Source organism: Aplysia californica, unplaced genomic scaffold (assembly GCF_000002075.1).
Source record: "Aplysia californica isolate F4 #8 unplaced genomic scaffold, AplCal3.0 scaffold00019, whole genome shotgun sequence".
NCBI lineage: Eukaryota > Metazoa > Mollusca > Gastropoda > Aplysiida > Aplysiidae > Aplysia > Aplysia californica.
The window spans coordinates 25548-39152 of NW_004797289.1; the positions used below are offsets into that span (position 1 = coordinate 25548).

The 13605-nt window shown below is 39.2% G+C and overlaps 1 protein-coding gene across 1 annotated transcript in view; it reads left to right on the forward strand.

Moving 5' to 3' along the window:
• The window catches only part of LOC101853138 (unconventional myosin-VI), a gene marked incomplete at its 5' end in the record, with an annotated part of 37220 nt that overhangs the window by 2862 nt on the left and 20753 nt on the right, over positions 1-13605 (forward strand). Inside the window, 11 exon segments of the mRNA XM_013086545.2 lie at positions 246-319; positions 1198-1327; positions 2202-2366; positions 2889-2986; positions 3369-3533; positions 5565-5645; positions 8448-8628; positions 9916-10060; positions 11152-11309; positions 11803-11894; positions 13202-13402. Coding sequence (XP_012941999.2) covers positions 246-319; positions 1198-1327; positions 2202-2366; positions 2889-2986; positions 3369-3533; positions 5565-5645; positions 8448-8628; positions 9916-10060; positions 11152-11309; positions 11803-11894; positions 13202-13402 — 1490 coding nt within the window.

Genomic DNA, 13605 nt, shown 5'->3' on the forward strand with positions numbered 1-13605 from the left:
CTCTCTCTCTCTCTCTCGCTCTCTCTCTCGCTCTCTCTCTCGCCATCTTCCCCCCTCTCTCTTTCTCCTCCCTCTCTCTTTCTTTGGTTGATTTTTTTTTATCAGTAGGTGGTCGGACTGACTTAGGAACTTTCTGAAATATGAATTCTAATATAATGATGAATGAGTGACAAATATTTTGTATGAATGTATTTCCCTAAAAGAGAAGTGGCATTTACCCTGTTTTTTTTATCTTTGTCCATCAGGTGCTTTGATGTATCTCAATGAAGCCACTTTGCTACACAATATCAAGATTAGGTACATGAAGAATCAGATTTACGTAAGTGTTTTCCTTTGCAAGGTATACCAAATTGTCATTTAATGTTCTTTTCAAGGGCAAGTTTTAAGCTCTCACATCAAATCAATCAGGACTGGTTTTGTCATTTTCTTCCGTACTTGTTTTCTCCTTTTTTACTTTTACAATTCGGCCTATTTGTTCTCATGGTCATCTTTTTTACTTTCTCTTTTCCAAAGCACTTTTGTTATTGTTGTTTTGTCAAGTTTTGAAACCTTTATCATTTGAAATTGTTTTGTTGTGGTATTTACTGTCAAAGAAAAATACTGTATTCTACTGTCTCTTCACAATCTGCATCATTCTTGACCCAAAGAGCTGTTTACACATTGAAATTTTCTCTTTGTTTGCACCAATATCTTCTTACTATGTGAGATTGTGCTTTTCAGTACCCTGAGTTCTGTGTCTTGTCACCTCTAAAAAGTGGTCATGTTTTATTGATCTGCTTTTAAAAAAATACACTTGACTTTTTTGCTCAGGTAATTTTTGTGTATTGATTTGCCTGTTTTCTAACTTTCATCGTCCATTTTTCTTATTTTTCTGTTGTGGGTTGTTGGCGGGTGCTCTGGTGTGGTTTGCTCTTTTTTTCCTATCAAGCATCTATTGTCCATATCTGTTCTCCTTGTTTTTTGTTCTCCTTCTAATCTTCGGCACTTATATGACCTAATTGTGTTACAAGTGCTGTAAAACTCTTTCGAAAATCAAAACTAGAAAGTTTTATGTATGATGTTGATTTGCCTGTTTTCTAGCTGTTTTCATCGTCAAGTTTTCTTGATCTCATCCTCTGCTCACTTTTTTCATCACTACAATATTCTAAGTTTACCAGTGACCCCCCGCCCCTTTCTTTCCCCTGTTGCTCTCCTCAGACTTACACTGCCAACATTCTGATTGCTATCAACCCGTACTATGAGATCCCTGATCTCTACGCCTCGAGCACCATCAAAAAGTATCAGGGGAAGTCACTTGGCACTTTGCCACCTCATTGTTACGCCATCGGTGAGTTGACATATTATGTGCTGCTCGTTAGACAACTGCTTTTTCTGTGCTTCTTCCTTTACTGACGGTGGTAGGAGGGTGCCACTGGTAGGTCCTACTTCTTTTCTTTCCCTCTATTCCTTCTACCTGTCTTTCTTTTTCAAAGGACTAAATGACCATTTGTGTGTTGATGTGCTTCTCTTTACTCAAACAAACAAACAAACGCTCACTTTTTACTGTGATTGCTTACTTTAAATTGCTACAATGTCTGCGTCTTTTACTCCTTGTTGGGGTTGCTATTTTCCTTACCTGTTTCTTGGGAAATGAGGATGGTTGGAGGGTACCGCTGGTAAGTCCCTTTTTTTTTCTTTCACTCCGTTGCATCTGTCTGTCTTTCTTTTTTCCTTCCCTATACGATGGCTACTGTGTCAATGTGTTTCTCTTTTCTAGAAATAAACAAACTGGAGAAATGTGGTTCTTTTAGTACTGACTGGCCAAAATATTCAACACAGCTCAGTTCAGTTGTTGTTGCATGTGGTTAAATGGTACTTTACTGTTCTACTATTTCTTTTTTTTCTGTCTGTATATTTTGCCTTTTACCAGCACTACATGGACGTTACTGTGATGACGTGCTGCTCTTTAATACAAAACTTCTCATTTATGGCTTGTGCTGTCGATAAGACTGTTGTCTGGGATGTAATGGTTCGGCTCTTGGCAGTTGCTTGCAGAAAACATATGTTCAATTCTTGTGTAGGGAGATATTTGTTGTAGGTCTTCGTCTTTCACGTTGGAAGTTGTATTCTTTCCACCCCAGGTTGGTCCTGACAGGCAAGGTCAAACCAGATTTAAACTGTGTTGATGAGATGTAAAACATTTACAATTGCAATTTTTCCAGCTGATAAGGCGTACAGAGACATGAAGGTGACCAAGCTCAGCCAGTCCATCATTGTGAGTGGAGAGTCGGGGGCCGGGAAGACTGAGTCCACCAAGCATATCCTCAAGTACTTGACGGAGAGCTGGGGAACTCATGCCGGACCCATTGAGCAAAGGATTTTGGAGTGTAAGCCGTTGTTTCTATACTGTAACGTGTTTTCTATGGTCAGTAGTAGGCCTACTCATCTATTATTAATTTGTTATTTCTTTTTTTATTTATGATTTAGTGGGGTTATCAACTTGTACTGTATACCATATTGTAGCATAAAAATAGAATTTCATCAAGTCTACGTCAAAGTTTTAAAATTATAATTGCACTACTACTGTTGGGTTTTTCTGTCATCTTATCTTCATATGCATATGAACTTCCAGACAGATCTAGAGACTATGATTAAGTTGTAAATAGAATTTTGGGATTTTAGTTGTATTCTTGGGAACCTTTTGGTTTGTCCATTGTGGACAATGTAGTCTTGTAATAATGCAATTTGGGAAAAAACAAAACAACTAAAAACATATGCTAAAATAATACTGTTTGAAAGAGAAAAAGTCGACTCGCTACCAGTAGCTCTAATCTGAGTAGATACTCACTTTTTTAACCCAGTAATTATGTCTTTGATATTGATCTCCTTCATGTTCTTGTCTCCTGTAGCCAACCCTTTGCTGGAAGCTTTTGGCAATGCGAAGACTGTGAGGAACAACAACAGTAGCCGCTTTGGCAAGTTTGTGGAGATACACTTTGACAGCAAGGTCAGTCAAACCTTGTAATGCTAGGATTGTTTTGTATTATGTACATTTGCCCCCCCCCCCCCCCCCCCCCCCCGAAATAGGCTGAGGTAGAGCACGAAAAACTTACTTACAGAACTTTGACTGATGGGTGACATCAAAAGACCAAAATGATACAACTTTTATTGTGTAGAGTAGTCTTCTATTTGGAGTCTGCTGCTGATGGTTTTTACTTCTTTGCAGTCCCCTTGCTGTTTCCATCATATTCTCATGCTTGTAGGTTACTTAGCTCTAATTGACAGCAGTTCATATTGAAGTGCTTTTTCGTTTGATATCCTCAAATGAATCATACTTCCACTGTATCAATTGTTATGAATCTTCATTAAACACTGGGTGTTCTCGACAGAATTCGGTGTGTGGCGGGTTTATCTCCCATTATTTGCTGGAGAAGAGTAGAATCTGTACGCAGGCCCCACAGGAGCGTAACTACCACATCTTCTACCGCCTGTGTGCTGGCTCGCCCGAAGACTTGCGCAAAAAGCTCAAACTGGCGCCCCCAGATCATTTCCAGGTAACATTTCTGCCAGATAGCAGGAGTTTAATAAACTACACCTCTGAAATTGTGTTGATAGCGCTATAAAACATGTACTCAAATAAGACAAACATTCACCTCTGACAGACAGGAGGCTAATGGCCTTCATCTCTGGCGGATGGGAGGTAAATGATCTTCACCCATGAGAGATGTATTAAATGATTCGCACCTTACAGAGCATTGTTGTACTGCGCAGTCAACTGGAGCACAATATGTTGTTAAGTGTTCATTTCTATTTGACATGGTTATTAGAACCCACATATTGGCTAGGACATATGCACATTCTGATTTGTAGGCAAAAACATGTATTCCAACACCCACATACACTCGCACACACAAACACAGGTGCAAACTTGCAAACACATTTGCACACCTTCACGAACACACATACATACACACATACATACTTTCACACTCTTACACACTCACAAACACACACACACACACTCACACACACACACTCACACACACACAAACAAACACACACACACACATCCACACACACACACACACACACATACACACACATGTGCTTACATAAAAGGTGAGTGTAAATCAAATGACACAATAACTCTGATGAGTGATTTGGGCAAATATTGCAGGTACGTTTTAAAAGAAACAAGAGTTTAAAAGAATGATCATGATTCTCCTTTTCTTTTGTTAGGTATATGTATCAATTTTGCAGTGTTCTGAGCAATTGTATCAAACTCTAACTCAAGATACAACTCTTGAACCTTTTAGAGAATCTCTGTAATCATTTTGAAATGTTTGCATGCTGCTATTTCTCCTGTTGGACGTTTTTCAAAAGTGTTGATTATATTTTAATTATTATTTGAAAGAAAGAAGAAGTGAAAGATATAACACATTAGTGAAGAAAGCATTATTTTATTTTGTTTTATTCTCTATTTACTTTTTTTTCCAACCGTGAAATAACTTATATAATTTACTTTGAATTTCAATTAGTTCTTCTTATTTTCCATTATTTTTTGTGTCTTTTCCTCTGTTTATGTGAGAATTTTATGTTTTTATAAACTCTCACTTCCACTGTTTCTGTTTTCTTTGTTATTTTATTTCTGTTAATGTAAAAACATCACAACTGCTCCTGTGTTCAGCTTGGTTCCCGTGTAGATTTTGTTTTAGTTTGATTTCCTTTTGTTTGTTGTGCTTTGTATCCCTATGCTGTTGTCAGGACAGACAAAGGGAAAAAAATACTACCTTAGAAATGGGCAGCTTGAGGGGATGTTGCTTTAGTCACTTTCTTTACTGTCAGTTATAAATATGAAAAGCAGTATAGCGTAAGGAATGAATTTTTCTCCCCCATTAAATAGAAAGGTATTATCTTGTCAAAGCGAAATGTGTGTTACATAGTTCACCCATTATGTTTCTTTTATAGATGGAAGTGAATTGAAATGCTTTACATGTTTTAAAATTTAGTTTTAGATATGGTGCGGTATTGATACTGATTTTTGTCAGGATATTTTCAGCCTAACACTTTGAAGTAGGAGGTAACAATATTCTGCTTGGGGCTTTGTGACGTGGTATAATGAAGGAGCTTATGTTGTAAGACACAGTGCACTAGATGTCTACATGCAGGTCTGGAGGAGAGCCATGGCTTTGAAATTTAGATGAAAATTTCATTGTGAGAGATGCAAAAGGATTTATAGTGTAACATTTACTTTCCAAACTCCAGTACTTAAAGGTTGTACTTAGAAACGAAGCCCAGTGTCTAGTGAGTGAAAGGTTGACTTATTTTTTACAAGATGTAAGGAAACATTTTGCATACGTGCAACATTTGGAAACATTTTGTTTAAGTGCAACATCTTGTGCACGTAAAATATTTTCATAGCACAGTGACAATATTTGTCAGAGGCCATTCTCAAGCAGCATGGCTGTCCTCCAGAACGCCCCTGAGCAGTGTAAGTGACCTTTGCCCCTTGGGGTGATGAGTGTTCTTCAATGTTCTGCTTTGATGCTGTGTTAGCTGGGATGTTTCTTGTCTTGTGCTTGTAGTACTTGAAGCAAGGCAACACACAGTTCTTCTGCAACCGAAAATCTGAGAAGAGTTTGACTGACAACAGAAAAAGTCAGCAGGTTGGTCTTTTTTTTTCCCCCATAGTTTTAAGTGCTTAATTTAATTGGATAAGGAGGAAGATTTTCTTTTTCTCCTTCTCCGAGCACTTGTCTTGTTTATTTTTAGCATAATTTTACAGTTGCATCATGCATGCATGACGACTTCTACAAAAACTATGAAGGAGCAGTCAAGGTTTTGGGATGACACCCACCAATATACATGAAGGAGAGCTGCTCTTTATTTCTGTTGTATTTTTTGTATCCTGACACTATTTGGCCATGATCGTGTTAATGTGTCTTTTTATCCGTTGTCTGGTTCTTTCCTGCTTCTTTTGTCTCCTACAGAGATTTAACATATATCTCTCTCTATATATTTATTGTTTTGCTCTGTCATTCTAAATTTTCTGTCTTTGTCAGTGAAGTATTTCCCCTTCTCTTCTATCCTCTATCTCAGATTTGTCTGCATGCTGTACTGTAAATGCATGTGGCATGATCGTGGCTTTTGGTTTTAGCAAAAACATGTCATCAGATAGAACGTTTTAGTATAGAATTTTTACTGGATGGAGTTACCTCATGTTGAATAATGTCTCTATAGTGAAATGGGTTCTTCCAGTGGTTGTAGTTGAGGGGAGGAGGATGGAGGGGAGGGAGGAGATTGCAGTATATAGCTTGATACTGTTTGATAGAAATGTAGGACAACATTACACAGCAGACAATTTTTTTGGCTTGAAATACTAAAAAGTATTGTGATCCCACAGTGAAAATATGAAACTAAGGCAAGATTTCATTTCGGGCAGTTGTTAGAAATTATCGTTGATAAAAATATTGTTTTGTTTTCACATTTAAAATGTAGGCTTCTGCATAAACATTTTCAAATGCATGGTGAATAGTATGATACTGTTGACTTGTTCTTTGGACAACTTGCACAGTTGAATGTGTCTTCATCTTTATGCTGTGAAGTCCACTGTCATCCAAGTTGATTGCCCATACTCTTTGAACACTCTTGTATTTTAGAAATTTTATTTGTGATAATGGCGGAGTGTCTGGAATTTTTGTAAAACTGTGAGGCTGTTTTTCATGTTTTAGCATCACTGTATTTCATCAGATTATTTGCACGCCTGTAGTAAGATGATCTTTCGCGTGCACACAGCAGCTATTTTGTCCCTTGTATCTGACACCACTGGCTAGATTAGCGTGAACAAAATGTAGTGTGAATAATTTTCTTTGTGCCCCCCCCCCGTAAATTTGGATGTTAATTAGGATACCTTGTTTTCACTTCCCACTCTTCTTTGCTGTGCCTTTTTTTTTTCTTAAATGAGGTTTGCAATCTGATATAATTTCTAGAGGTTTCACATCATTGCATAGCATACTGGCATCTGTGGTATGGTGGTTAGGTGCTTTCCTGTCACACGCTGAAGACATAAACTCGACTCTTAAGAAAGAAAGTTTTTTTTTCTTTTGTTCTTGAGTGTCTTCATCATGTCTGTTGAGATACCGTATCCCACTCAGGTCAGGTCAGCCATGACAGGCAGGGTGGAAGCAGTTTGCCTTCTTGAGGGTCTAAATTGTATGGAGGGAGTGTAAAACGATAATAATTTCAGTGCCATAGTAAGATAAGAGTGTATCTGTTTTTCTGTAGTGGTGGTAAGGTACCCGTGTTTAGTTTTACCTCTGTCCTGCTGACTATATTAAGATTTCTGTCTGCTTTTTTCTTCTCTTGCCACTGTTCAAACCACAGGTTCTGTTGATTCTGGCATCAGTGCAATATTATTTTCATTATATATAAATATATATATAAATAAATACTCAGACATGCATTGGTGGGTGGTTGGCGGGTGCTCTGGTGTGGTTTGCTTCTTCTTTCCTATCAAACATCTGTCGTCCTTATCTCCCCTCCGTCTTTTTCATGTTTGTTACTCTCTTGTAACACCTCTAATCTTCTGGCGCTCATATGACCTGATGCAGTTGCGAGCACCGTTAAACCTCTACTAAAACAAAAAAAACAACAAAAAAACGTGCATTGATATCATTTGTGTGTGCTGGAAACTATTATCTCCTTTCTTTCTGATGCACAATACCTATTCCTCTTTAGTGCCATAATATCTTCACACCTGTTTAAAAATCATTGGGATTTTTTTTTTCCACCTTGGCCCAAACAATCTTATTGGAGTGGTGACTTACACGTTATTGTGCAAAATTTATGTCTCTCTCTGTCTGTATCCTGCTCTTATTGTTTCCTTGTCACCCTGCCTAACTATCCTACTGTCTCCCTGTCTGTCTTCTTGTTTCCTTGTCTGTCTGTCTGTCTGTCTGTCTGTCTGTCTGTCTGTCTGTCTGTCTGTCTGTTTGTCTGTCTGTTTGTCTGTCTGTCTGTCTGTCTGTCTGTCTGTCTTCCTCTCTCCCTCCCTTTCCCCTACCCCTTTCTCTCCCTTTCCCCCACGCTTCTCTCTCCATCTCTCTCAGTTTGTCCCTCTCTCTCTCCCTCTCTCTCTCTCTCTCTCTCACACACACACTCTATCTCTCTCTCTCACTTTCTCTCTCTCTCTCAGAGGTTATAGACATACTTCATTCTCAATGATATCTGTAATGACTGGTATCTGAACAATGAGATGGTAGGTTGTTTGAGGCCACCAGTGGTAGGTTCTTCTTTTCTTTCCCCTTCCCTCTGTCTGCTTATTGCTCTTTCCCTTTTTTCACTAAGTTACCACTTCCTGTGTACATATGTGCTTCTTTTTACTCAAACTTCAAACAAGGAGACAGGAGGATTAACGTGATGTATTCACGAGGATTAACATAATGTTTTTGCTGTGTTGTTACGTCCAGTATCTGAAGCTGGGCAGCCTGAAGGACCCTGTCCTAGATGACGTCAATGACTTTGGCGTGTGCGACGCTGCCATGAAGCACTTGGGCTTCAAAGACGATGAACGTCTGGGGATCTATGCCCTGGTGGCAGCCATCTTGCATTTGGGGAATGTCTCCTTTGAGGACAGTGATGATGCTAAAGGTTCGTTGAGCTTTGTTTCCTAGCAATAGACAGGTTGGAGGGTGCCACTGGAAAGTTCTACTTCTCTTCTCTCTCTCTCTCAGTTGTATCTGTCAGCATCTCTTACTTTTTTTCTGCTCTAAATGACTGCTATTTTGCAGAATTATTTACTCAAACAAAAAAAACCCTCAACCAAACTCTGTTATTTAATATCATCTAGGGTTTTGTTTTGGGCGTAGCGATGAGTTGTGTAGTGGCTGTACTTGACAGATTCTTGATATGTGTGTACATGTTAACCACTCGCCCTTATTCAAGTCGTTGGTTGGAGGGATCCACTGATAGATCCTACCTCTTTACTTTCCCTCTGTTGTTTCTGCCTGTCTATCTTACTTTTTCCCAGCACTGAGTGACCATTATTGTGTGAAGCGGTTCTCTTTACTCAAACAAACCCTCATCGAGTCAATGGTTTAAGGGCGCAACTGGTAGGTCGTACTTCTTTACTTTCCCTCTTTTCTTTATGTCCATCAGTCTTGCTTTGGAAATTAAATTGTTACCGGATGGCACATGAAACTACTAGCACATATTTCCTGCAGCCATGGAAATGCTGTGACAAAACAGCAATGCAGACGTAGCCTACTGCTGTAAACTTTGTTGAGATTATAAGAGATGTTAATGCTTAGTACAAGATTAATCTTAATCACTTATTTATTAAGACTATTTCTGAATTGTAGGGGGGGCACCAGTGATTGGTCTTATTTTTTATCGTTCCTTTTTTTCTGTTTGTCTTTCTGTCTGTCTTCATGATCATCATCAGCCTTTCTCATCCTGTGCCGAAGTATAGGTAACCAGCAAAAGTTCTTAATGACTTCTGTCCTGGGCCATAGTCTCCGTCGTTTTTACAGAAATGGCAACAAGGAAAGTTCATAATATATGTTTAAGAGATGCTGAAACCCATAGAAGGGAGAAAGGGGATACCACTGTCTGTCTTACTTTTTCCCTGACACTAAATGACTGTTATTGTGTCGATGTGTGTCTCTTTTTCATAGAAAACCTCGATGATACCCCTCACCTGCCCCCAACCCCACCCCCACCTTTCTGTACATACTGTAAAATTGTTACTAAACTAAAATGATTGTGGATGGATGATGGGTACCACTGGTAGGTCTTACATCTTATCTTTTTTACTTTTTTTTCTGCCTGCCTTTCATATTTTTTTCCCTAACACTAAATAACCTTATGTATTAAATGCTTCTCCCCCCCACACACACACACGCACACGATTCTCACACACACACATCTGTGTTGTAGGAGGCTGTAAGGTGACTAAGGTGGCTGAAGACTCCATCCAGATGGCCGCGTCTTTGCTGGGTGTGGACGTGGAGGAACTCCGAGACTCTCTCAGCTCCCGTGTCATGCAGGCTACACGGGGAGGCATGAAGGGCACAGCCATCAAGTGAGTCAATGTCTCTATCTCTCTGTCTCTGGTGGTGTCAGTAATGTTACGGTGTGTCACAAGGTATTTAGCGAGGGGGGGGGATAAATATGTCGCGAATTCAGTGCTTTCTTGTCATTTTTTAAACAGTGAAAACAGTTCATAACAAAGAGTGAGCTTAAGAAAAAGTCACATTTTCAATGTTTAAAAAAATGGAGATACGACAAGAAAGCATGGATGTCGCGATGTGAGGGGAAGCATAAAGGTTACAGATGGGGCTGTAAGGGGAGACAGGAAAGGCATTACCATCAAGTGAGTCTATGACTGGGTCCGTTCTGTGCGTTCTGTTATTTATAGTCATAACATCAATCTATTAAATCTCAGTAGATTCATCTTATTCAAATAAAAATGTATGTTTATTGCCAGGACTATACTTTTCTTTTCAGTTTGGTGATCATTCTTTTCAGTTTGGTGTTTATTTTATGCAAATCAATTAGATAAGAGTGGCTTTATCAGGAAGTTTGTGATGTTGAAAAATTTGATGACAAAACTGGTTGTGTTTGAAGGTAGAATTAGGAGAACCTTTGTATACTAAAAGAGTAAATGTTACAGAATGGCACAAAGAGTGTCACCGGAGCAGGGGTTAGGTAAGGCATAAAGGGCAGTGCCATCAAGTGAGTCAACGACTGTCTCTTGTAGGGTTTTAATGATATTACAGTATGTTACAAGGGTACTCAGTAATATGTGGCTGTTATCTTGCTGGTTTACCTTTTGACCGTTAACTACCCTTCACTTTTCTTCCGTATGTAGTCCTCAGGACAGAAAGCGTTTTCGTATAGTTTCCCTGTGAGTGTCTGAGAGCGTTGCAGGTCTCTCCTTCTTGTGAATACATTGTCTTTTCCCTTCTTCACTTTGTAATGAGAGAGGTTGGAGGGTGCTGCTGGTTGGTCTTAAGTCTGTGTGCTTTTCCTCTATTTTTTTCTGTCTGTATATCTTGCTTTTCTCCCTGCTCTTAACGTTTATTGTAATATTGAAGCGCGTCTTTTTACTTCATCAAACAAGCAAATAAACCCCCTTGGTAATGCAATAATTTTCCCATTGTTTCTTTCCAGGGTTCCCCTGAAGGCTTCTGAGGCAAGCAATGCCAGGGATGCTCTGGCCAAATCGATTTACTCGCGGATGTTCGACTACATCGTTGACATGGTCAACAAATCCATTCCTTTTGGCTCTTCTGTTAGCTTCATCGGTGTGCTGGATATCGCTGGATTTGGTAAAAGCAACTTCCTTTTGCTGTTTCTGTTTTAGTTGAACTGGAAATTGGGTGTGGTTTTTCATTCCTTCTCACACTATGTCTGCCAAATATGGTTTCAAATATACTTAACTTGGAAGTAGATTATTCACGCACTGGGCTGGATTGTCAATTTGAGAATGAAAAGTAAATCAGTGCTGTTTCTTTTTGGTGTGAAATGTATGGGATTTTTCTGGAAGAATTATTTTGTTTTGATTCTAGCCACTTTGCTCTTTGATTTCTCGGAAGAACCTTTTGAGAAGATGAATGTGTTTTTTTAAAATCCACAATATGAAGTGAAATGGAGAAACAAGGTATGCTACCAAATACATCTTTACCATGGGTCATTGATGGATTTTGTAAGGAATCATAGCTTTGAACTTTCTTATCAGAAAATTCAATAAAAAAACGTGCTATATTTTTATCCGCTAGATTTAATTATTTGTAATTTTAAATTAAATTTTCTTCTCCTCAGAATATTTCCAAGTAAACAGTTTTGAACAGTTTTGCATCAACTACTGCAATGAGAAGCTGCAACAGTTCTTCAATGATCGTATTCTGAAAGAGGTAAAAAAGAATTTGTTATTGTTGAACTCTAAAATCAATGTGAATTGATCTAAATTCCCAAAACCCACACTCATGGAGAGGCGTTTCTAAGAAAGGCAGGGGTCCATTGTGAGTCTTAGTTTTATGTCCTTTCTGGGAAATGGAAATGGTTCTCTTCCCATAGGACCCCTAAATATCTCTTTGTCTGGAAGACATCCATTTTATTTATATTCTAAATCTTATATACATACACAATTGTAGTAGAAATTCCTTCTTACCAACAAAGTGTCAGATGAGAGACAATGTAGTTAGTTTTCACAGTCATAAAAAGTGGGTTTGGTACCAGGCGGTACCGACCCTGGCTTCTCTTAACATAGTTTTAGTTTGTTCTTCCTTGGTGCAAGGAGTTGGATACCATGCGATTTGTTGGAGGGCAAGTGTGGAAGGTCCTGCTTTTATTTCCCTCTCTTGTCATCCGTTACTCTTTCAATGCACTGAATGACTGTTGGATGTGTTTCTCTTTCCTCTAACAAATTTGGGCATCGACATATGCTTGGTGCCACATCTTGGCACCACAAACCAGCATCCTCCAGGAACAGATCTCTTATATCGTCTGTTCACCTCCCTTCTATTCCAGACATCACAATCACCTTCGAGTCTGTGAACATTTTTAAAAAGTCTTACGATCACAGTAGGAACAACTTGACGTACTCCTCTTTTGGCTCATTCAATTCTCTAGTTCAAGTTAATAGATACCGTTTCTTGTCATCCCATCTCTCTTCTGAACAAAGAGTCAAATTTTTTCACATCAACTTGCTCCCATAATTCCTTTTGTTCCCTCCCACTTAGTATCCTAATGCAGTGGGGAATATGCCAGCTTGTTCAGTGCTGTCTTGTTGGCAGTGACATATTTGTGCGTGTTCATCTGTTGTCTGCGGGTGGTTGGAGGGTGCTGTTGGTTTGTCCTACTTCTTTTCTTTCCAATTGATGTATCTGTCTGTTTGTCCATCTTATTTTTTTTTCCTGTACTGAATAATCATTATTGTGTCAATGTATACCACTTCACTTAAACAAAACAAAATACCTGGCGTCTCAGTCCCGTGGGAGATGTACAATATGTCAACCTGTTGTTGCTGGCATTGACATGTATCTGCGTGCTCCTCTATTCCCTTGTGGTTGGTTGGGAGATGCCACTGGTAGGACCTACTTCTTTACTTTTCCTCTGTTATTTCTGCCTGTCTGTCTTACTTTTATCCAGCACTTAATGACCATTATTGTGTGGATGTGCTTCTCTTTACTCAACAATCAAAACAAACTCCATTCCCCAGGAACAAAGTCTGTACGAGAAGGAAGGTCTGGGTGTGAAGAAGATTGAGTGGACAGACAACCAGGACTGTATCGAGCTGATTGAGGCCAAGAGCTGCGGCATCTTCGACCTGCTGGATGAGGAGAGCAAGCTGCCCACACCAAAGTATGACCACTTCACCAACGAGGTCCACGGACGCAACAAGAACCACTTCCGCCTCAGTGTAAGCTCTCAACAACACTTGTGAACGCTTGTGAACAATTTGTCTCCTGTCTATAACTCAGATCAGCCACTCGTGTACATTATAGAGAATCTAGAAAAGAAACTTCGCCAGTCCAGTAACCTGGTTAACTCTAATGGCTGGATTAACCCTCTCAGTTCAGTAGCCTGGTTAACTCCAGTGGTTTGATTAACTCTTACAAGTGT